This window comes from Aethalodelphis obliquidens, unplaced genomic scaffold (assembly GCF_003676395.1).
Source record: "Aethalodelphis obliquidens isolate GAN/ISIS:26980383/991018 unplaced genomic scaffold, ASM367639v1 scaffold6, whole genome shotgun sequence".
NCBI lineage: Eukaryota > Metazoa > Chordata > Mammalia > Artiodactyla > Delphinidae > Aethalodelphis > Aethalodelphis obliquidens.
The window spans coordinates 56,922,239-56,948,089 of NW_020837950.1; the positions used below are offsets into that span (position 1 = coordinate 56,922,239).

The 25,851-nt window shown below is 34.7% G+C and overlaps 1 protein-coding gene across 3 annotated transcripts in view; it reads left to right on the forward strand.

Moving 5' to 3' along the window:
- The window catches only part of BLTP1 (bridge-like lipid transfer protein family member 1), a 208,272-nt gene extending 184,868 nt beyond the window's left edge, over positions 1-23,404 (forward strand). For 2 of the 3 annotated variants that reach the window (XM_027103636.1, XM_027103637.1), the window contains 15 exons: positions 1,172-1,373; positions 4,644-4,844; positions 5,641-5,820; positions 8,078-8,215; positions 8,925-9,182; positions 10,087-10,237; positions 10,650-10,807; positions 10,925-11,117; positions 11,332-11,549; positions 14,450-14,701; positions 15,399-15,602; positions 16,750-16,944; positions 17,356-17,490; positions 20,066-20,231; positions 22,647-23,402. In XM_027103636.1, the coding sequence (XP_026959437.1) occupies positions 1,172-1,373; positions 4,644-4,844; positions 5,641-5,820; positions 8,078-8,215; positions 8,925-9,182; positions 10,087-10,237; positions 10,650-10,807; positions 10,925-11,117; positions 11,332-11,549; positions 14,450-14,701; positions 15,399-15,602; positions 16,750-16,944; positions 17,356-17,490; positions 20,066-20,231; positions 22,647-22,863 (2,868 nt within the window). In that variant the 3' untranslated portion in view covers positions 22,864-23,402. Of the gene's footprint in view, positions 1-1,171; positions 1,374-4,643; positions 4,845-5,640; positions 5,821-8,077; positions 8,216-8,924; positions 9,183-10,086; positions 10,238-10,649; positions 10,808-10,924; positions 11,118-11,331; positions 11,550-14,449; positions 14,702-15,398; positions 15,603-16,749; positions 16,945-17,355; positions 17,491-20,065; positions 20,232-22,646 lie in introns of all 3 variants that reach the window. The other variant, XM_027103638.1, reaches the window with a different exon arrangement.
- The last annotated feature ends 2,447 nt before the right edge of the window (positions 23,405-25,851 follow it).

A 25,851-nucleotide genomic window follows, 5' to 3' on the forward strand; every position in this document is an offset into this window, starting at 1 on the left:
GTAAGTTAAAACTTTTTCAGCACTCTATGCCATTTTTTATGATGGCGCCTATATTTCTTGTCATTATGGTCATTTGGGGGCAGATATAAAGTGAAATTGAGATACAAAGTCACAATAGTACCTTTGTTAGATTTTTCTAAGAGTTATATATTTAGTATTTTATTCTAAAATTCAGTCCTATCTGTAGGCTTTTAGGAGTATAGGCATACCTGAGAGATATTGTGGGTTCAGTTCCAAACCACCACTGCAATAAAGCAAATATTGCAGTGAAGCAAGTTACATGTTTTTGATTCCTTAGTGCATATAAAAGTTATGTTTACACTGTATGGTAGTTTATTAAGTGTGCAATAGTATTATATCTGAAAAAACAGCGTACCTGCCTTAATTAAAAAATAACGCTGTTGGGGCTCCCTGGTGGCGCAGTGGTTGAGAGTCCGCCTGCCGATGCAGGGGACGTGGGTTCGTGCCCCGGCCCGGGAAGATCCCACATGCCGCGGAGCGGCTGGGCCCGTGAGCCATGGCCGCTGAGCCTGCATGTCCGGAGCCTGTGCTCCGCAATGGGAGAGGCTACAACAGTGAGAGGCCCACATACTGCAAAAAAAGAAAAAAAAAGAAACGCTAATGATCATCTGTTCAGATTAATTTCTACAATAGCAATTTGGCCAAAAGAACTTCAGTCTGATCTTCTGGAGTTTTTACACAAGCTTTTTTGAAGATCTGATGAAAACATGTAATGAGTGAGGGCTTGAGAGTTTGTAAAACTTCAGTTATTAATGCAATAGCCTTTTAAAATTTTAGTATAAAAGGAAATCATTTCCTTTAAAATACTTGATTATGAACAATATGAACGTAAACATCTTTAATGTTCTGAATTATCTAAATGTCTACATATTTACTGCTTAGAGATAGTTCCTCAAATATTTAGAGTTTTTTAAATGATACCATTTTGTTAATATACTTTGGTTAATGTATCGTGTGTCTGTTTGAAAAAGGTAGGACACACTAAAGACAAAATTCTTTTAAGTAAGACAAAATTCTTTTAAGTGTCAAATAATAAATTTGGTATATGTAGACTGAAATGGAAACTGAATGTAATTTTTGGAGTCCAGTGGGAAAATTTTTAATCATCTAGCTCCTAGAAACTTTTGTTTTGGCTTTCTGCACTTTTTAGCCCTCACAGATCAAGTTTAGCTGTTTACCGGTGTCAAGAGTAGAATGCATGCTAAAGCTGCCATCCCTGGACTTGGTGTTTTCTTCAAACCGAGGAGAACTGGAGACTTTAGGGGCTACGTATCCTGCAGAGACTTTATCCCCTGGAGGTAATGCTCCTCAGAGTGGAACAAAGACCTCTGCAAGCAAAACTGGAACACCAGGTGTGGAAACATTCTTTTATTCAATTGGCATAAAGCCAAATATTATTTTAACAGTAATATATATTGCCAAATAAATAAATTTGGAAAAGGAGAATATTTGAGAATTAGAGTACTTGTAGAAAAAAATCTATAGTAGATCAAAGTTTTGAGTGTATTTTATTACAAGGAATGGCAGTGGGATAGCATTTTGTTGTTGGTTTCACGTACGCATTACATGCACTATGAGGTATGAGTGATAATGTGTTCAAGTACTTCTTAGTGATTTTATGCTATATTTTTACATTACAAGTAATCAGTGTTGCAAATGGTAAATAAGAGATGTAGTATTATCTTGCAAGGATTTCTTATCACACTGAATTAAAAGTATATCACATTGTGTGTATGTATGTGTGTGTGTGTGTATAAAAAGACTTTTTAATGGTAAATTTTGTTACCTACCTCAAATGTTTGTTTCATGAAAGGTTTAGTTTTTAAAGCAGAACTGATGATTTCCTGATGAGATAGTCACACTTCACTGTATTAAAACTGTGTCATTTCTGCCCTAAAAATCATTTAGAGATCACAAATGCAAAAAAATAAAGATTTTCTTGGCCATTTTTTAAAAGAGAGACTAGAATGAATGAAAATTGATGAGAGAACTAATGTTCAGTGTTTTCAAGCAGTGGGGGGGGGGGGTGATTCTGCCCCCAGGGGATATTCCGCAATGTGGAGAAATGGCTAAAGCAAAACATTTGCTTTGCTGTGTAAATCTCTGAAAATTTTCAAAACAAAAAGTTGATATTTTACAAATAAGATTTTTGCTAATGCCATAGCCCACTGTCTTACACTTAGCTCCTAGATATTGCTGCTGGAATTGTATTGTAGTCAACAACACGTTGGAGCGGTAGTGCTGGTTTTTGAAAACATATTTTTTTGATTATAAAATTAACTCATTGTTTATTACAGAACATAAAGAAAACAGAAAAGTATCAAAAATGAAAATAATAATATCCCTTTATGAGTTCCTACCTACTCTCTAGCATTTTTGTGAAGATATGATCTTTTTCCCAGGAAAGACTGAAATATGGTCTCTTCTGCTATGTAACTTTCAGAAATTTTAAATATAGGTTTTCCCAAATTATTAAGTATTTATCTCTAAAATAACTTTAATGACTGTATGATATAACATCATTTTGATCATATATTTGAAACTCTCTGGGCTCTTTGGTTTTTATTTTGTGAATAATATTGAGATGAGTATCTCTGTATATAAATATTTTTAAACATCCATAGGATTAATTCTTAAAAGTGGAATTCCTAAGTCAGAGAGTGCAAACATTTTAAGGTGTTTGATATATTTTACGCTCTAGTAAGACTATAAAGATTTCTGCATCTTCACCACAACGTATCTGAACGCCAAGTTCACTGTACTCTTCCCAACACTTTGCTTTAAATTTATTTTCAATCATTGTTAATATGATTGACTAAAATGGGATTTTATTAGTTTAATCTATATTGTTACTTTATTGGCTGTTTGACAGAGGGGGATAAATATGCCCATGCCCATTTCTCTGTTGGGATATTCACTTTTTTCTTAATGACAAAATATCACAAATTATTAACACAAATTATTATAGCAGTGTATATGTACTATGCTAGAAATATATAATGAGAGGAAAATAAAATGAGCAGCTATTTTTATGTCCACATTTATTTTAGAAAATTAACGAATGAAACAGCACCTCTTATTCTATCATCATAAAGCATGAAAGAAGGAATGATGATGAGAATAAATGTATAAGAAATGTAGGTTACGACAATATCCATTCTTTTAAAGGATCTTTATTGAACTTTACTGAGTTCTGGGTCAGTACTAGGGGTTGGATATACTGTAGTGAACTTAGCTAACAGACATAGTGCCTGCTAATATGGAACTTAAATTGAATTTGGAGAAACAGATAATAAGCAAACAAACATGTTTTAAGTGGAAACGTGAAGTAGGTTAAATATGAGTTAGCCAAGCAGAGAGTTGGGGGAATAAACACTCCAGGTACAGAATACAAGAATTCATGAAGTAGGAAAGAGTTTGACAACTCTGAAAAATAAAAAGAATACAACTAGTATAAGTGGAGCATGGTGAACAAAGGGTATACTGGCATGAGCAAGATTTATATAGATAGGAAAGAGCCGTATCATTCAGGGAAGCCACCTGAGAGGTTAAGCAGGGAAGTGGACGTGATTATCATTCACACTTCTAGAACACTAGTCGAGCTGCAGTGTGGCAGTTGCTTGGAGGAGAACAAGAGTGAAAGGAAGCAGGCAGAGAAGTTGGCCATTTCAGCAGCCCAGAATTGATCATTGTTTAGGCTAGAATAGCAATAGTAAGATGGAGGAAAATGGACATACTTGGTATATGTTGTTAGACATAGAAATGATATGGTGATAAGTTGCATGATAGGAAGTTACAAGTGGGAAGGATGACAGATAGCTCCCAGGTTTCTGGCTGAGCTATTTGCATGGAAGTGTTACTTAAAGAGATGGGAAATACTGGAAGAAAAGCAGATTAGGGGAAAAGATCAGTTCAGTTTTGGACATGGTAAGCTTTGTCTTACCATGTCGGTGATCACATGTCTGTGATCCATTCTAGTGGGATGTCAAGTAACCAGCTGCAATATATGAATCCAAAAGAAGTCTGGTCTGGAGATACGTATTTTAGAATCACTGGCAAATCATATAAAGCTCCATTCAGACAGTCTCATATTTTTTTATGTTTAAAGCATATTTGGAATTAGTCTGTCCACCCACGGTAGATGTTGCCAGTGAGGGCACGTAGCTGCCTAAGAGAAGGAGATCCTCAACTTTCTCTATTTGTGTACCTTACTCTGTTTCCACTGTTTCTGGGAAATGTGGACTCCAGCTATATGGTTTGGGTTTTTTACAGTTCATTCTCCTCCTCCATTGCTTAAAACCCAGCTGTTTTGTACCTCTTCCACAGCCTGCTCCCTGTAGAACAAAGGAGAAAAGAAACAGGAAACCATGGAGTTGGCCAGTCATATGTATAAATAATTATTTCAAAGATGAACAGAATATTCAGCCTTAGTTTATGAATTAACTGGAAAATACATCTAAGTCCTCATTTTAATTTCAAGGATTTAACTCTATTGATCGGTTAATGTTTGACTATTTTCACTTTATTTTCAAGTCATGTTTGTTTCTTGAGACTATATTAGTGACAGTTTTTTAAATTTTCTGTGGCTTATAAATATTTTGGTGTTCTTGTGTTCCCTGTAGGTTTGTCAGGATTAGGCAGCCCTCTTGGCAGAAGTCGACATAGTAGTAGTCAGTCAGATCTGACCAGTTCCAGCAGCAGTTCATCTGGGTTGAGCTTCACTGCGTGCATGTCTGACTTTTCACTTTATGTATTTCATCCATATGGAGCAGGGAAACAAAAAACTGCTGTTTCTGGCCTTACACCTGGATCAGGAGGATTAGGTATACTTAGCATGTCTGCATCTTTTTCAAATTTATCGCATCTTTTCAAGCTTTGATCTTTTTAGAAATGTTATCTTTAATAATGGATATAAAATGAGATCAGAAACTTTACTTTTCTTCTTGATAATATCTATCCTGTCTCTACATAATAAGTAGAAATATGAAATAAGTAATGTAGGTAAATCAATTATATAAGAATTTTAAAACTCCAAATATCTTATAAGTGATATACACCGTGCAGTCGCTTCAGATATGAGGTTACTTATGTTACTTAAATTTTAAATGTTTCATCAAATCATTGTCTGTTTGTATAAAAAATTATATTTTATAAATAGTAAATTTTTAAAGGGTGTGCATCACATTTGTTAATTTAAAATGAGACTATTATTACTCGTTATTTAGTGAACTTAAATTCCCCTGGCATTTTAAAGTGCAGATTTACCACTAAAAAATGCATAGGATGTTGATATTAGTGAATGTCTCTTGACTTATTTAGACAAATAAAGACACACACTCCATGTCCATCCTAATTTTTGCTGGAGGGACGCTGTAAAAATCATCTATTATGTTTATGGGCTTGAACCTATAAAATTATTGTTAGGAATGCCTAATGCTCATTAGGTCATTCTGTTTAAATTTTTACTCACTTAAGTGATGTTATTTGATAGCATATTCTAGCCTATTGGATAATTTCATGTAACTAGGTAGTTGTGTGTGTGTGTATACATATATATATGGGTGTGTGTGTGTTCACACGCATGTGTTTTTGGTTTGTTGTTTTTTTTTTTTTTTAAAGGGAATGTGGATGAAGAAGCCACTTCAGTCACTGGTCGAAAAGACTCACTCAGTATAAATCTCGAGTTTGTAAAAGTGAGTTTGTCTCGGATAAGGCGTTCTGGAGGTGCCTCATTTTTTGAAAGTCAGTCTGTAAGCAAGTCTGCAAGCAAAATGGACACTACACTAATAAATATATCTGGTATTCAATTTTATAGTTTTTTAATTAAAATACTGTTTTTCCAGAATTAAATAAGGGCCTCCTTTTCGTGTTTAATTATTAAATACATTTAGTAATATTAAGCATTCAGTGACAAATTGATTTAAAGGAGAATAACTGTCCAGCCAAGTATTATCTCAGTCCAGGTAATCAATGTTAGAAATATGATTGCTAGATAAATACATGGAAATATCACCCAAGGGCCAAAATATGCCTAATTGAATCACTGAAAACTGCTTCTTCGCTTCTCTACCATGAATTGGTAAAGTTTATGATTTTTTGTTTGATTTTTTAATTAGAAATTCTTAAAACACTAAGGAGAGATGAGTGTTGAAAATTTTTTACTTGGTGTCATTAGATCTTGAGTTGTGTGCATATGTGTTGCCAGCTTTATAACTAGTTACATAACTATGGACAGATTCACTTGCTCATTTTCTTTACGTTGTGATTTGAGTATTTAAAATTAAATGCATGTAGAACATTTTGAAGAATTCAGAGTACTATGCAAGTGAAAATTTTTAAAATTATTAACTGAAAAGATATAGTAAGTATACTTAACTCACTCAACACAATATATGTTTGGTCATTCAGCAAACATATACTGAGCCTTTATTTTACAGTGAACTTGTGCCAGGAACTCTGCTAGATGCTTGAAGGTGCAGGCATGAATAAGGGAAGGTCTTATTAGTAGACAAATTACAGTGCAGTGTGATAAATCCTATAATGGAGGTTTACTTAAAGAGGAGGAAACATATTCTGCTTTATATGAGTGATCAGAGAAAGCTTCACAAAGGAGATGATGTTGGGTCAGATCTTCAAAATTATGTAGGAATATCCTTGGCTATAGCAACATGGTATTTAATGGTACAAAAGTGTCAGAAAGTATGCTTTTGGAGCATACTTTGATTCACTGAAGCTGAAGCATAGGTATAACTGAACATTTAGTTAGTTGTACACAGTAGGTGAGGCCAGAGGGAGAGAGGAGTTGGCTAGAGGTAAAGCTGGTAAAATAGCCCAGGACATGATTGGGGTAGGGGGGACTCATATGCCAGGCTAAAGAACAGGGTTCTGATCCTTTGGGCGGGGAGAAGCCCTTAGAATTTTTAAGAAATGATATGACAACACTGTCCCGAAAGATGACAATACTGTATTGTACGTTTAAAAATCTGTAGCTGGTAGATTTCATGTTAAGTGTTCTTACCATAAAAAACAACCAAAATTATATATGGATTATAAAATAATCTGTTTACATTTTTTAAAAAAAGGAAGATGCTTCAGATTGATGTTTTAGGAAGGGAGTTTTGATGGTTGAATGAAAAGAGGTGGTGGAGTGGAAAGATGCTTGCGGAAGCTGTTGAAACAGACTAAGCAATAGGGGATGAGGGCCTGAGTTGTTATAGGAAAAAAAGAGTAGAGGGAATGGTTTCAAGAGAAATATGAGAATCCACAAGCTTAAGGACAAGTTGTATGAGGAGCAGTAGAGGAGACAGGGATGCCTCAAACTTTTAGCTTAGGTGACTGAAGGGACAGTGAGGTCATTAACTTAGATAGAAAATAAAGAAGGAAATGGCCTATACGACCTTGAGGTGAAAGGGTCTGGTAGGCAATTGGCTAATGGGCTGTGTGGTTATGGGCTCAGACTGAAACAGACACTTCAGGTTTGGGAGATGTTGGCATGTAAATGCAACAGAAGCTATGGTGGAGGAATAGAAGGCACGTGAAGCAAAAGCAGCAGTGTGCTCAGAGCAGAACCCCGGGAGACAGCCATGAGAGTGCTTTCAGATTGACAAGTGGCCGCTTTCTGTCTAAAAGGAAAATAGTAGTTTTTGCCATACAGTTATTTGGTTTGCAGCTACTTTTGAGGAAGTTTGTATTCTAGCTCATCCTGATGATTCATTTCCCATATTTGAGAAGAGCTCTATGTTAAAGCTGGAAGCTGTTTGTAAGACCGATCTTTAGATCCTCTCTGAGAATTTCACAATATCATCACTTGATAATAGAATTCCAATTTGCCCTCACCTTAAAAATGGAACTAACAGTGCAGAATGTGCTATTTTTATCATTTGTGGAAGGAACACATTATCACTTACTAATCATACTATGTATCTTATTTTGGTATTTCATGAATTGTAATAGAATTATAATTCAGTTGTGTAATATCATGTCCTATTATTACCTACCATGTGAAAATATTAAAGGTTTTGGAAATGTGTTCTAACAAACTTTATTTATGTATCAGCTGTTTGTGATATAGGGTCTGCTTCCTTTAAATATGACATGCGCCGCCTCAGTGAAATTCTAGCATTTCCAAGAGCTTGGTATAGGAGGAGTATTGCAAGACGCCTGTTCCTTGGAGACCAAACTATAAATTTGCCAAGTAAGCTTGTTTTTGTAATTATAAATTATACTTAGGCTGCTTTTCATTTTGATTACAATAGTAACAAGATCCATGATTGATAACACAAACTTTGTCTTACTTGGTAAGTTGTACCCTGCAATTCTTTCACTCATTCAGCAAATGTTAGTGGAGCCCCTTTAATGTGCAAATAACCACTGCGAATGCACTAGCACTGGAGGTCACAAAATACTTGCACTCTCAGGGGTTAAGTTCAGCTGATTTTTATTCTGTAATGATTACCCTGTAATCTTTGTAAAATCTGGAAACACAGAAATACATTTAACCAAGTTAATCATGGTTAAACATGGAAAATAGAATATATTGGGGACATGCTATCATATTGCATTTTTTCTCTTGGACTTAGATATTGTTGTAGTATTACACTGCGTAAGTGAAAGACAGAGTTAGCATGATACAGTAGAAAATATCAGAAATCTGGGTCTGGGTCTACTCCCTCATCTGTAATATGGGACGGAGTGCCTGTCCTACCCATCTCATGGAGTTTCTGTGAGAATTTAAAAAAATAACATGCTGGAATGTACTTTGCAAAATGTACATCATACAGTTGTCAGAGAACTGGAAGGAATATAAAATGTGATTAGAAATGGTGGAGTGGTGAAATTCCTTATTTTATAACATGATGATATTACCCTGTTAATTTTGTTTTTGCTATCTACTTTTCTGTTAGCATCTGGCCCAGGGACACCTGATTCCATTGAAGGTGTAAGCCAACACCTTTCCCCCGAATCTTCAAGGAAAGCTTACTGCAGGACCTGGGAGCAGCCTAGTCAGTCAGCCTCTTTCACCCACATGCCTCAGTCACCTAATGTGTTCAATGAGCATATGACAAACAGCACCATGTCACCAGGGTCAGCAGCACAGAGCCTAAAATCCCCAGCTTCCATAAGGTCAAGAAGTGTGTCTGATTCTTCAGTTCCCCAAAGAGGTAACACTGCTCTCCTTGTTATCAGTAGCCCTCCAGTGACCCCAAGATAAAAATCTTAATTAGTTACTCCCAGACTTCTGCCCCAACTGCAGGAAGTTACTCTCTTGCAGGTTTTTATGGAGATGCGGGGTTGAGGGAGGAACCCCAAACCAAACAACAGACAAAGCACTTCACAGTATTTGCTAGCAGAAGAGACAGCTGGATGGCTAGTCGCTTTGAAAAGGGATAGGGAGAGAGGAATAAGCATATTGTTAGCATGCACCACAGGAAGTAAAACAGACCTACAGTGTTGTAAACTCCATATTGAAAAAGTTAATCTTTGCATTCTTTCAGTCTTTCAGTCTTTCAGTCATTCTTTTATTCAGCCACTATTTTTTTTTAACTCTTATGTGCTCAAGGCTCTACTTGTGTCTAAGTATATAAAATGAATGATGTAGTTAAGGTAAGATTAGAGTATAATGAGCCAATGCAGGACTCAGGATGTATACTAAGTCCATAAGAACACAGAAGACAGGCACCCCAGCCAGCCTCTGCATTTCAGAATGGTACCTACCTTCCAAGTTCTCTTCTTGGCAGCAGCAACTTATGATTTTCTCCTTTGGTAAGAAAATCCTAGGGTGATAAACGATCTGTGCTGCTATATCCCATGCACACCAGAATCTCCTCATATAAGATGGAGCTCATACAGAACTATGAGCTTTCAAGAAGTAAGGCTGGCAACCCTTACTGACCGTTCAGTAAATGGTAACTATTAATATTTTGGAGGCAATATGACAGCTAGTAAATGTTAGGTTTTAACACAAGAATATCATTATTTTACTCTCTGGATTATAGTGATGGGTAGTTTTTGCTTTGTAATTGGCTGAGCATCTATGTGAATGTACATTTGATTTTCTATTTTTAGATTCACTTTCGAAAACATCAACTCCTTTTAACAAATCGAACAAAGCAGCAAGCCAACAAGGGACCCCATGGGAAACACTTGTCGTGTTCGCTATCAACCTGAAGCAATTAAACGTTCAAATGAATATGAGTAATGTAATGGGAAATACAACGTAAGCTATTCAGATACAAAGAAAATATATTTAATCATTAGTTGTAATTTTTCTAATTGTAGTAAAGCAATTCAAAACCTTTTTTTAAAGCTGCAATGTTTGAGACAGTGAAGACAGTAGATAAAAGATTATATACCTTTATCCTGAAAATGGTTTAATCCTAAAGATATTGTAACATAAAAACAGCATGAAATGTGTTCTAAAAAGATAGAAAATGATAAGGAAAATAGCATAATTTTCTAGCTAAGAAGAAAGCTTCATCATTAATGTTAATATTCAAATGTTTACCATAGTTTTTATAAGAAATGTATTGTTTCATTGCCCAACTTTTTTGAAATCATCTAACTCCTGTTTTAATTCATTGACACGGGAAGCCATATGTCTAATTAATAACACTTTTTCTTTTTTATAGCTGGACAACTAGTGGTTTGAAGAGCCAGGGCCGTCTGTCAGTAGGAAGTAATCGAGATCGAGAGATAAGCATGTCTGTTGGTCTAGGAAGATCACAGTTAGATTCTAAAGGAGGAGTAGTTGGAGGGACTATAGATGTCAATGCTTTGGAGATGGTTGGTATGTTGAAATTTTACAACTGAACAATATGTTGAAGAAAAGTATTTGAAAATTGATTTTGATGAGTTTTTTCCCATGAGGCATTTCTGTGAAAATTAATTATTGTTTCTATTTTAGCTCATATTTCTGAACATCCAAATCAGCAACCCAGTCACAAAATTCAGATTACTATGGGTTCTACTGAAGCTCGTGTTGATTACATGGGCTCAAGTATTCTCATGGGTATCTTCAGTAATGCTGATCTCAAGCTTCAGGATGAATGGAAAGTAAATCTGTATAACACACTGGATTCAAGCATGACCGATAAAAGGTATTTAGTAAAATATTACTTTTTCAGTACTTTACATGACTACTCAACATATTTTCTATCATCCAGTGAGAAAACACAAACCATTTTTCCTGCACAGTGATTTTATATCATACAATCAATATGAATGAAAAACTGGTGGGGAAGAGACTTTTTCTTGTGCTTTTAAACTGTCTTATGTAATATATATGATAAAAGATTCTGTTTTATGCTCTAGTGAAATTTTTGTCCATGGAGATCTGAAGTGGGATATTTTCCAAGTAATGATATCAAGATCAACTACACCAGACCTGATAAAAATAGGAATGAAGCTGCAGGAATTTTTCACTCAACAGTTTGACACCAGCAAACGAGCTCTGTCTACCTGGGGACCAGTTCCTTATCTTCCACCTAAGACAATGACTAATAACCTAGAGAAAAGTTCACAAGAACAATGTAAGAGTTAGAAGACTAAGGCTTTATATATGCTTTATCTTTCACTAAATATGTGTTAATTTAAAATAATATCGATGTGCCATACTTAAAAAGTGGTCCATATGCTTTTTATCCTGCTCACTCAGCAAAGTACCCAATTTCCTACCCGCCAGTGGAATTAGAGGCCATCATTTGGGAAGTCATTCACATTCATTATCTCCTCCCCCTGCCACAGCTCATCTACAATCATGCCATTACTACAGATTACATCACTACATTACAAATTAATTCTTACCTTATTACATAATTACAAGTTACAACTAATGATTAGATATATTTTCTTTTCTTCTGAATAGCTTACATTGTATTTCCCATTACATTACTCATGTTCATTTGACTGTTTAATACATACAACTATATGTATTCAGATACAATACATGCTCTTTAATACTAAATATGACAACACCACGTTCTGGTTTAGAGCATGGGCTATGGAATCAGAATGTCTGAGTTTGGATTTATTACCTGTGTCATATTAGGCAGATTCATTCAGTAATTCAAATTTTTATTATGTATCAACCGTGTTCTTAAGCACTGTTTTAGGCATAGGAGATCTACTAAGTAGAAAAAATTCCTATCCTCATGGAGCTTACATTTTAATGGGAGAGACAGACCATAACAAATTTGCTAAGTAAGTATGTAAGATAATTTCAGGTAGAGAGAAATGCTGAGAAAAAGAACAAAGCAGGGGCAGGATCACAGAGCCTGTGATACATACTGTGAGGATAGCTGTTTGAGAAAGGGTGGTCAGGGAAATCTTTTCTGAAGTGACAGCTAGGCTAAGATCTGGGGAAGAGAGTTCTGGGCAAAGTGGGCAACTGAAAGGTGCAAAGCTCCTACAGTCGGGAGGAAACTTGCTTGTTTGAGGATCATTAAGGTGGCCCACTGTGGTGGAACAGAGTGAGCAAGCAAGAAAACACTGGACACGAACTTAGAGAGGCCAAAGAGAAGATTTTTAATATGATGGGTAGCTATTGGAGAGCTTTGAACAGATCTGATATTATTTGATTCACTTTTTAAAAAATTAATCCTTTTTAAAGCTGCTGTGTGGGGAACAGACCAAGGTGGTTAAGAATGAAAGTAAAGAAATCACTGCAATAATTACCATTACCATTGCTACAGACTTACATGACCATTGTAAGGAGGATTTTCTGAGAGTCCAGGCAACAGACAATGGTGGCCTTAACTAGAGAGAGAGTGGTAAAAGTGAAAAGTAGTCAGAAGCAGGATAATTTTTAATGATTTATTATCATATAAGCAGTACATGTGCATTGGGAAAACAAATGAGAAAACATATACAAGCAAAAAAAAAAAAAAAATCACATTCTACCCAGAAATCATCACTGTCAACACTTTATATACTTTCAGATACTTTTCTATGCGTGTGTGTGTGTGTATGTATATATATATACATACACACACATATATGTACCTTTTACCAAAACATTATTCATATTGTTTTGTAGCCTTTTCCAGTCAACAGTCTCAAACTTTCCATTGTGCTAATTATCTCCTCTAGTCACCTCAGCACAGTCCACAACTGATCTAAAATTATATTTACAACTGGTTTGTCCAAACCAGTATATCCAAGATCACAGATTAAAAATGGTTATGTTCCTTTACTATTTTTAAATTCAGTATAGTCCTTTTTTTAGTGACCTGACTTGCTGAAGAGACTTGGCCAATTGTCCTGCAGAATATCCTACTTTCTGGGTCTTTTTCAGTTGCTTCTTTGTTGTTTCATTTATCTTGCTCCCCTAGTCCCTGCATTTCCTTTAAACTAGAATTGGTATCAGACATATATACAAATAGAGGAGTGTTCCCAAAAATGCATGGCCTGGATTCTTCCAAAAAGTCTTTGTCATGGGAAACAGACAAACGGGCTTAAGGAATTGTCTTAGATTAAAGGAAACTAAAGAGATACGCCAACTAATGCATGATCCTTGCATGATCATGATGTATGATCCTTGGTTAGATCCAGAATGAGAATTGTGGAAAACAGCCAAAAGGATATTATTGGAATAAGTGGGAAATATAAATATGAATTGTACAGATGACCCTTGAAAAACATGGGTTTGAACTGTGCAGGCCCACGCACAGATTTTTTTTCAATAGTAATGAATACTGTGGTACTACACCGTCTATGGTTTGTTGAATCCTGAGGAAGTGTGGATGTGGAGGGCCAACCGTAAGTTATACATGGATATTCGACTGTGCAGAGGGTCAGTGCCCCTAACCCCCATGTTGTTCAGTGGTCAACTGTATATCTGATTAGTTGTTCTTGAACTTTAATGTGCACCTGGAGAGCTTTTAAAATGCAGATTCTGATGCAGTAGATTTGGGGTGGACATAAGAGTGAATTTCTAACAAGCTCCCAGGCGATGCTGAAGCCGCTGGTCCTCAGACCACTTCTGAGCAGCAAAGGGTATAAAAGATTTTTTTTCCAGTACTTAAAATCAGGGATCTGCCTTTGATTTCTAGGCCTTCACTGGTTCACTTCACCCCTCTTCTATTTCATTTGAAGAGTCTAGATGAAATACCTAGTTTACAAAGATACTGTGAGAATTACATAAAATTTCATGCGGGCACTTTGTAAATCATTAATCATTACAGAAGCATTAGTTGTAATTATTATTAGCAAGTTGCTACTTTCCTGAGTTCTAGCCATCCTTACACAGCATCTTTTCCCAGACTGTATCCTTATTAGCTTCTGCTTAATGTTAACCAGGGACTGAATTGTTGTTTTCATCTGTTATCTGAGTCACTTCAGCTGTAGAAAGTAGCCACCTGCTGTCTTCCTACTCAGCATTCAGGATGTTCATGAGATATTTCAGGATAAGTGGTTTTTTGTTTTCTTGCAGTGCTCGATGCAGCTCATCATCGACATTGGCCTGGAGTATTGAAGGTGGTATCAGGATGCCACATATCCTTATTTCAGATTCCATTACCGGAAGATGGAATGCAGTTTGGAGGATCAATGAGCTTACATGGAAATCATATGACACTAGCTTGTTTTCATGGTCCAAATTTCCGTTCAAAATCATGGGCCCTTTTTCACTTAGAGGAACCAAATATTGCTTTTTGGACCGAAGCTCAAAAAATCTGGGAAGATGGTAAACTGACACATTTTCAGCTTTCACTTTTCCTCATCTTCTTATATGATTATATATGACAAAGTAATTTTCTTTTCTCATATCTTTTATCTGTTTTTCTTATGGTATTTCTGAAATCCATCTCTATTTATTATCATGTATCTGACAATGTCAAGGAGTTCACTGCCAATGAGTCAGTATCTATAAAGTCTGGGACATGTTAAAGGACTTATTTCTGAACTTACCATCTCACTCTGTTTCTTACTTAGGCAATTAAAGTTTTTGCTGCTGTGGCTGGCCATAGTCATTTGTAAAAATTTGTAAAAATTGTAAAAATTTCTTATAAAAACATGAAGAGAAGACGACACACAGTGGTAGTGTAAGGAAACTACTTGCCAGTCAACACTATTTTACAAGACTTTTATGGGCAGGCTGTGCTTTTACCTCCACAGTTTCTTTTAGCTTTAATTTTCTACTCAGTGGTTTCTTCATGATGAAGGAAAAAATGGTTGATGTTCTTCATCTTCTTGGGGATAGATCCAGTTATAACTACAAGAAAAAGTATTTGTGAATTTTTTTCTCTCTTTTGTACTCCTTAGTTTTACAGCCTTCTGTATCTATGTATGACTTACCTAGCTAAATTTATTGCTCTAGGGCCACAACTTTTCTTGCATCTAAATATAGTTTGTTACACTGAGAAACTTTTTTTCCCCTCTAGGCGCTAGTGATCATTCTACATATATTGTACAAACACTGGATTTTCATCTGGGCCATAATACCATGGTTACCAAACCATGCGGTGCTTTGGAAAGTCCTATGGCAACAATAACCAAGATAACAAGGCGTCGCCATGAAAATCCACCCCATGGAGTAGCAAGCGTGAAAGAATGGTTCAATTACGTTACAGCCACAAGAAATGAAGGTTAAAAGTTTGATTCTTTGGAGAGATTTATTTTGTTTTCTCTATTTGGGGCTTTGTTGACTGTGTTTAGAATTTAAGTGTAGGGAGAATTTCCATTTCTTTAAACAATTTTCGTTTTATTCCAGCTGCCTTAAGTAGCAATATTAGTACATGATTCACCACCCTAGTAGTGCAACATCTCATGGACTAAAATTATTTTATATGTAACTGAAAACATTCAAAATAAAATTGGTTTAAATGAAATTAAGTTTATTATAATTGGAAAAATATTTTTATAGTAATGTTCACATTGGAGGTTTGGGAAAGTTATTATACAACTAAGTAATAGAATACCAAAAATTAAGGTTCAGGATGGCTGGAATAAAATGAAACTAAATATTAGTATTCCTGTGAAGTCATAAGTTTAAAGAAAGTGCTTTTGATGAAGTTTTAAAATTCATTTTCATTTTTTAATTTATTCATTTTTTCAATCCTCTCAGAATGGAAAAGAAGATGGCTTGGGCCTCATGGAAAATAGTTGTTATGCACAGGCAACCCTAGGGATCAGAGACTGTTAAAAATGTTCTCAGAACAAAGGAGGATAAGGAAGTAAATTAGATTCACCGGTCTTGTAGTAATTCAGTCATGAAAATTCTTATTCTGCGGTTGTTTTTGTGTCAGAGTTTAGAGTACTGCTTTTACCAATCATTTCATCTGTATTAAAAAGCTGACTAGACTGGGACATGTTAAGACTTGAATGTTTTACTTAAAAAAGACCTCCTGGAACTTCCCTGGCGGTCCAGTGGTTAAGACTTCGCCTTCATTAAATTCAGATACGATTTCAATTGAGAATAATATTCAAAATTCAAGAAACAAAAAAACACAATTTACTGGATTTATCCAAAATCATGTTATAAAGCTTCAATATTGAGAATAGTGAGATATATATTTGTATATGTATGTATATATAAATGTGTCCATATTTATATCTATAGAGGCATATAACTAGTCTCAAAATCAAAGCTTAAATATGGCTCTCTTTTTTAAAATGTATTCATTTTCCAGCCTTTTGAAATGATAAAAGTTCTGTGTATCAATGTCATGAAAGCTATATGCTTATCAATGCCTATTGGTTTGATTCTTATTGTCTTTATCATTATGCTTGTAGAGCTAAATCTGCTTCGTAATGTTGATGCTAATAACACTGAGAATAGCACTACAGTGAAGAATTCTAGTTTGCTGAGTGGATTCAGAGGATGTTCTAGCTACAATCATGAAACAGAGACTATCTTTGCATTACCAAGGATGCAGCTTGACTTTAAATCTATTCACGTTCAAGAACCACAAGAACCTTCATTACAGAGTATGTGGAAAAACAATCTTTAGTTTCTAAAGTTAACTAAAAGAAAATTCTAAAGGATCTTCAAACTTCTTTTTTTCCCTGAAGGTTATTTTTGTAATATAATATAATGAAATTGATCTTCTGGTTCAAATTGATTTTCTTACCAGCTGTATGACCTCTGGCAAATAATTTACTCCATTTGTGCCTCTTTCTCCTCAAATGGGGCTAATAGGACTTCATCAGGGTTTTATGAGTAAATGGCATATACTTGGAAAGTGCTTAGTTAACTATCATCATCATTCTGTAAGTCATATACAGAAATTGCATTTAAGTGGAGGCATTTACACGGACCCATGTAAATCCCTTGTTAATGGGAAGAGGAAGGGACTTATTTCAATAATCTTTTACTGTAAAAGAACTTTGCCATTGCAGACGCCAGCCTGAAGCCAAAGGTAGAATGCAGTGTGGTGACAGAGTTCACTGACCACATTTGTGTGACGATGGACGCTGAGCTCATCATGTTTCTTCATGATTTAGTGTCAGCTTATCTTAAAGAAAAAGAAAAAGGTGGGTAACATATTGGTTTTGGTTTTGTTTTTCCCTTCAAGCTTCAGGAAAGGCAGCTCTAACTACAATTTATATGGATTTTTATGGTCTAGTGATAAAATGGGTAGAATGTGTCTCCTTCCTCTATGAGTTACAAATATCAATAAATATATATTAGTAAGACTATGTGATAGACTTTCTGAGTATCTGCCAGGTACATTTCATTTTTTTTCTAACCATATCTCAAACTGAATGGTGTTTTATACTTTACACAATGTTTCCATATATGTTCTGTATATTATCAGGTCTAGTAAGATAGTCTCACAAAGTTAGAAAAGAAAACCTCTTTGAGGAAATATTGCTGGTCAAAGTGAAATGACTAGAGAAACAACTACATAATAAAGTTAGCAAGAGTTACATACATAATTGGGAAAACCGAATTAAAGAAGAAGATATATCTGTCTAGAATGCACAGAATGTTATCTTTTTTATAAATATTTAGACCTCAGTAGTGGTGTCTTGTTTTCATGAGCTAGCTAACATTGGTTTTACTCACTGGAAACTTAAATGTTGGCCCACTAAGAAACATATGGTGACCCTCATATCCATATGGAATTGGCTGAATAAATTATGGTGTGTCCATACAATGAAATGGAATACTCTGTAGCTGTTTAAAAGAATGAGGTAGTTTAAAATGTCATGATATGGAATGCTCTCCAAATATATGGTCTTTATTCACTCAATAAATATTTATTGTGCAACTATATGAATATACAATGGTAAAAACAACAGATGTGCTTTTAAAAAAACTGCTTCGAATAGATGAAATTTATTTAACTTATTAAATATAATCAAGTCACACTATAATTACACTATAATAACTGCTTCATTTTTTCCAAGAAGAAAGAAATATAAAATTTATCTTGTAGATATTTCAAAATAGCTTCATGATGAATGTTTGAGTGAAGAAAACAGACAGATTATCAAAAGACCATGTGGAAAGAGTGTAAATATAGCATACATAAGTTGAGTTGCTCTTCCATTACTATTTAATCTAGATGTGCCAAAAATTCAGTGAGAGTGAAAGCAATAATGATGGCTGGGAGAAATCTATGAGCCATTCAAGTAAAATGACTGCAGGCGTATAATAGGAAATGTTATGTATAATATGCATAGATCCAGTCTTCACATAGAGCAACAAAATATACCATCACTGTTAATCCTCTTGTTTTTCTCTCTGCCTTAATATTTAAACTTAATGTGGAGAAACACAGATTCTAGATAAAGCTGTGAAGTGCAGAATTCTTTTCTAGTCTACCTAGGTATGAATGCCTGCCAGATTTCTTTCCCTCAGGTATTATGTGGAACCTTTGTCACTTTATGAAATATTGTGTTGGCCTGCCATGAACTGTGTGTATTTCTTTTAAAATGTATTTTTTCTAGAAATTGTTGTAAGACATTATTTCATTGCGAAAAGAGGAAATAGGGACTTGATTATCAGACTTACAGTAACAAAACTATTACTTATGGGGATTTTCATTATAAATAAAATATTTTAATAGCTGTAAGTATATATTTTTTAAAAAAACTAAAAGCAAGTAGTGTTGGGCAAAATAAATATAAACATGCCTCAGAAAATTCTTAACAGTATGTAAGACTAGAGCAGAATCAACATATTCCTAGAACATCCAGATAAACTGTTGTACTGTAACCACCATCAATAATAAACAAAAGCAGAGCAACAGACCAGGCAATAACTGAAGACATCTGTATTCCGATGTGGTGTGAGAGTACAGCTTCATTCCTGGGTTCATTCCCAATCAATATATTATCCCACTGCTAATTAACAGTTATAACCAGAGCTACATAATACATATCATATTTCGTATTAATCATTATTTTATGCCCAATTTGTGTCTTGAAAACCTGTGCCCTATAGAAATGCTGTATTTATTAAAGATCATATGAAAGCTACTTTTGTCCCAGATTCAATTTTAAATATATCATTTATGATCACCAATTTTAAAAGACTTCATTTTTCATAAAACATTTGAGTACTCAACTATGAAGAGTGAAAAGACTGCTTACCTAAAAAACTCCTAAGTTAGTGCAGCCTTTCAAATATATATATATAGGCATTAACATTAAAAAACCATTGAGCTGTACTCTTTAAACGAGTGAACTATATCTCAAAAAAGCTGTTAAAAAGTCATCCAGCTACAGGCATTTTTTTAGGAGCCCTACAACTGTCAATTTCAGTGTCCTGTGCCTGCTATCAAATATTCTTTACTGTATGTTTTAGGCACACAGATACATGTAAAACATGTGCTATTACTCAAAAATAAATGATGACATGTTATTTCTAATTCTTATGAGAGAATAAAATAACTTCGATATTGTCTTTCTCCAAGAAATACCAATAACTGGCACTTACTTATGGCTTATTTTTAAATATTTTTTAAGAAATGTAATTAAATGAGGCTTTGGCCAGTTTATAAATAAAAACAAATGGAGCCAATTACTTTGTTCATTTAGTGACTTAAAATAAATTTATAAGATATGTATTTGCAATATTAATATATCATTTTCCTTATAGCTATTTTTCCACCTCGGATTTTATCTACTCGACCAGGACAGAAAAGTCCAGTTATCATTCATGACGAAAATTCCTCTGACAAAGACAGAGAAGACAGCATCACTTACACTACTGTGGACTGGAGAGATTTTATGTGCAATACATGGCATCTAGAACCCACTCTTAGGTAAGGAGTGGGTGTATATATTTACCTATTTCCTATGAGATTATTATGAGAAAAAGGTTATAAATAATGCAGCAGGTTAAATATGGTTTACCAAAAAATATTTTTATGTTAGTCACTTACAGCCTCTACAGCTTCTGACTGATATTTTTGCTGCTCCTTTTTTCCTTTGTAAGTGCTTCTAAGCAAGGCAAAAGCAGCACAAACAACTGAGAATAGCTCCGTGCTGACTAACTATCCAGTGTGTGACATGACATCCTGTCAGTTAATCAGTAAAAAATGAGAGTAACTCCACTTTTGCTGTTGCTATTATTTTTTCACCATCTCAGCAGGATGTTATTTTCAGGTGTTTGAGGTAGCTACAATAAACTGTTTTGTAAGACACAGAAGTCATACATCATCATTAAGTAGTCATTACAATTTTTCACATATGTCATGACAATGTAATAGAACCTACAGTGTCACAGTGTCTTTCTGTCTGCATACTAAGCAATATAAAACCATCCTGAAATGTCAGATTTAATTCAGATTCAGGTTCCTTTACTGTGTCATGTTCTACTACAGTCACAATCCCAGCTACATCACATTGTTTCCATATCAAACTTTCCAAAGTATTTTCTAGTTTTAATTACATTAAACTTCTGCTGTAACTAGCGGTACTTGCTTTGTATGTCCTTGTGTGTGATTTAACACAACCTTCCCATTATTTTCCTCTTTCCTCTCATCTGCTTTGTTAATCAGATTATAACTGTCCATCATGCAATAACAGTATCAAAAAAAGTGCAGCACAACATTCTGCAGAATGATACATATTTCATTTAGACAACGTTATTATTCAGATATATTTATGCCACAAAGTCATTCTAAACTAGTAAGATCTCCATTATTCAGTGGACTCCTGTATAAGCAGAAAGTAGTGACTTTGTGTTAGTAATCTGTATTTAATAAAATATGTTGTAACCAAATCAACAATACACTTTGGTATTAATAGTACATATACTCATGAGAAATATCAACAGTGTCAATATTAAAATACTGCAAAGGTCCTAATACAGAAAACCGTCCATTATATGTAAATATCAATAAATATAATGAAATTGACTATCTTTTAATTTAAAATGAGAATAAAAATAGTTAAATTTGCTATAAACATATATATACACACACATATATTATATATGTGTGTATATATATATATATATATATATATATTAGATACCTATCAAGAGATTAAGCGATACAATATACTGGTGGAGCACGTGGTTAAGGGCTCTGGCTCTAAGCCCAGCTACATAGCATAGTGGCTGAGTGACCTTGGCCAAAGGATCTAATGCCTCAGGTGCCTCACATGAAAAATTTGGAAAATGGTATTACCTACCTTCAAGGGTTGTTACAATGGTTACATGAGTTAATTAATGGAAAAAGCTTACAACCATTAGAGTTTTAGCAGACCAGTGCTTAATACCCTCCTTTTCCCTACCTAAGTTCAGGATCAATTGAAACAGCAAGAGGCAGCTGGAAATCAAAATTACAGCTTTAATACTTATAAAGCTGATAACAGAATGTGGTTTGGTGTCAAGCAACAATGTCTTTCTATTACGAAGTCTAGGTTTGGACTTACCTACAGGGTCTCAATGATGCAGAACTCAGGAGGTGGGGGGCAGAGGGATGCTAGAGTTGTGCAGTCAGCAGCCTTGTGTACTCACGTAGCTACAGGCAGCCACGAACCGTCTTGGGCTAACTATTTAGGGGCCTGTCCTTGAAAAACCTATGGCATGGAGGAACAGTTCAAAATGAGAAGTTCCTGAAGAGCAGGTAGGGAGGAGGGTACTGAACTACACTACTCAGTTCCTCTGTTAATTTGCCAATCAGATAAATCACCAATAAGGGGGCAGAGAAAGACCAGGAGTGTTTCACTAACACTGTTCTTCTATATGGAAGAAAACGGAAAGAATAGGGAGAAAAATGGTTCTTCCTTCAAACACGTTTAGCACATAGCAAACACTTAGTAAATTTTAGCCTTTTTCTCCCAGCTTTATTGAAGTATAATTGACAAAACAGATATTTTAAGTGTACAACATCATGATTTGATATACGTGAACATCATGAAAGGATTCCCCCCATCAAGTTAATACCATCTTTTAGAATGAGCCAGATGTCCTTGTAACTAAGATGACCATGTAACTTGAGGCCTAAAATAAATTAATCATGATGAAATTCACTAAATGCCGTTGCTGTGTAGGCTCACACATTTTTTGAGTGCTATTACAGTGAATCCAGGAATTGTAGGTTAGATAATCATTTGCATCTACTGAAAATACTTTGTCTTGAACCTACCTTCAGGACACTGTAGGGCACTGTAGGGCACTGTGCTAGGGCACTGTACTCCTTAATAATAATGACTTATAATTATTTTAGATTAATTTCTTGGACTGGAAGAAAAATTGATCCAGTAGGCGTTGATTATATTCTTCAAAAATTGGGCTTTCATCATGCCAGGACTACTATTCCTAAGTGGCTTCAAAGAGGAGTTATGGACCCACTGGACAAGGTTCTGTCAGTTCTTATTAAAAAACTCGGTACTGCACTACAGGATGAAAAGGAAAAGAAAGGAAAAGATAAAGAAGAACACTAAAAATGTAACTTGATCTGTGAACAAATTTTGATTCTGTCTGTTAAGCTTTATTACACTGGAGTGTTGGGTTTTTTGTGTTTTTTTGTATAGTAAAATTATTTTAAATATAACTTTAAAAAATTCTAATTTTGTGGCCATTATATTAAAAGTTTGTAAGTTAACCTGTTTATTGTAGTTCTACCATTCTGTATACAGTGAAGTATTGCATGATGTAAATTTTGTGAAAAACTAGATTAAAATATACACATCTGCTCAGTAAGGTTTATAACTGTATTATGTGCAATATGATTCCTGCATCTTTAAAATATTTTCAGAATAACTGTGAATTTCCTTTGTTATTGGCCATAACTTTTAGAAAAAAATTTGTTGATAATGTGACTTTTTTTTTTTTGGACATTAATTGCTTTTTCTTTTTTTTAAGTGTAGACTTGTATAAATATCTATTTGTATATAGTTTGAGTAATTGTGATACAAATACATACCACTAAAGTATTGTTTGTAACTATTGTAATAAAGTCACAATAATTGGTTTCAGTCTGTAGTTGTTTGAGACTTTCTTCCTTTTATAGCTTATTTTATAATTAATAGATGCCCAGCCTGTGTCAGTTACTGTTTTCACAGAAAATAATACTTATAAAAAATTATCTCAGGGAGAGGTACAGCAGAGGCTTCAGAAATATTAGGTATTGTTCTATTTCTTAAGCTACTGGTAAGTACACAGCTATTTGTTTTATTATACTATATTCTTTATATATTTATATGTATTCCTTGTGCATATGAATATGTATAATATTATACATGTAAATCTAATAAATAAATTTTAAAAGAATAGCAAAATCTGAAGTAATATTCAAAGGTAGCTATAATACTGTTAATCACAACTCAGGTTTGAAATCTAGCTAAGTCAATAGTCAGTTTAAAGGCTGGGTAAAACAGCAGAACTGAAGAACCATAAGCTAGAAAATGCCTCAAGAAAGCCTCTGGTGCAGACTTCTGCATTATTTGTTCTGACAGATTAAAAACTCAAGAGTCAAGACACTTAGCCAAGGGTGTGTGGGTGTGTAGGTATGTATGTAGATATGCATGTACACTAAGTGTCAGTAGGGGAATTAAGAACTGCTATCTAAGGTCACACAGCAATTCAGTAGCAAAACTAAAACCCTAGTGTCTAGAATCATCATTTCATATTCTGCTAGACCATCTTATGAATCATCTGCCTGATCTCTGTTTCCCCTTTGGCAGCCCTACAGTTGGGAGGGATAGGTACAATATTTCTATTGGTCAAGCTTACCAGAGAACTATCTAAGATAGTTACTTCATAAAACAGAATAAGTAAAAATTTTGAAAATTAGTTCCTGGAGTTGTACTTCAGGTATTAATTCTCTGCTTCCAAGAAACAGTACGCTAGTAGTAAGTTCTAAATGTTAAAAATTTCCTCTGGCTTTAAATGTATTGATATATGAGATTACCAAAAAAACGACATAAGTATAAACTCTGTTTCTGGCACTTACTGTGCTAATGCTATCAAAAAAAGGGCAATTTAAAATAAATCTGTAACTGTTGAAAATTTCTGTGGCTCTGTTGGACAAAGCTAAGGGAAAACCGTATTTGTGCAGTGGTGGTAGGAGTGTAAATTGGCATAACCCCCATGAAGGACAATTACACAAAGCTACTAAAATTACAAAGGCACATCATCTCTTACTGAACAGTCTCACTACTGGATATACCTGCATATGTGTGAAATAATTATGTAAGAATGTTTATTGCATTATTCATAATAAATGGATGGAAACAATTCAAATGTCCATCAGTGGAAGACAGGTAAATGAAATATGACAGACCCACTTAATGGAATAGTATGCAACTGTAAAACAAAACAAACAAAAAAAACGAAGGATGATCTCTATCCTTGAATGAAAAAAGATACAGCCCTGTGTAGATACCAGTTTCCAGGCAGTCTGCTAAAATTATATTTTGAGTATCATGTACCTTATCCTATTCTAGTAAATCACATTATACATCCAGATTTTCTATAACATTCCAATGACATGTAACAAAATCTAAAGGATTTTCTCATATAAAGATCATAATTTCTGGCCCACTTTAGACCCGGGATTCACAAACAATCTGTAGTGAAGAATCATTTTTTTTAAATTACCTATATGTAGCACCAAATATAAATCTGCAGTACCAAAATATAAATCAGCAGTACCAATCTAAACTGCCAAAGCAATACTTGTAAAATACAGTAAAGATCAATTATTCAAAATGAAAACATTTATAAAAATACTCAACATATAAAACACAAGCTCAAATTTTTAATTTTTTACATTCAGTTTTATTATTAGATTCAAGTGTATTCTGTCAATTGCTGTAAGAACTTCTAAACGTGTACTCTCAATTTCTATACTTCTTGTAGAGCATTAATAATTCATGGAGTGGCCTCAGTCCATGGACTACACTAAATAGAATTGCTCTAGAACCTTCTCTATCCTCACTATGGAATGGTGCCTTCTAAAGTTTAATGGAATAAACCTGATTGCCTGTGTGGACTTGTCATTTTCTATGGCAACCGGTAGAGCCATACTCAGAATGCTGTGCCCTCCACACAGTGAGAGCTAGTTACCCATCTCCCTTTGTCACTAGCACATATTTTAAAGTCAGTCGAGAATCTTTTTTTTGTTGTTCCCATTTGGGACCTCAAGCAGAGAGTATCCTTAGCCAGAAGTGTTAGATGGATAGACAGTCCTCAACTGAGCAATACTCAATAAGTTCGGGTTCTGTGAATTTTGTCTGCTTTACCTGTGTAGGTCAGAGCTGAGCAACTCAAGGCCAGGAAAGGCTCTGAACTCAAGTTCAAACAAACAGTTTATTCAGTTAATGATATGTGACAAACCCTAGGAAAGCTCTCAGAAGAACCATCAGATGTTGGGAGGCATTTCTGGAATAAGACGCTGTTAAAAAATGCCAAAGAGAGCAAATGCTGTC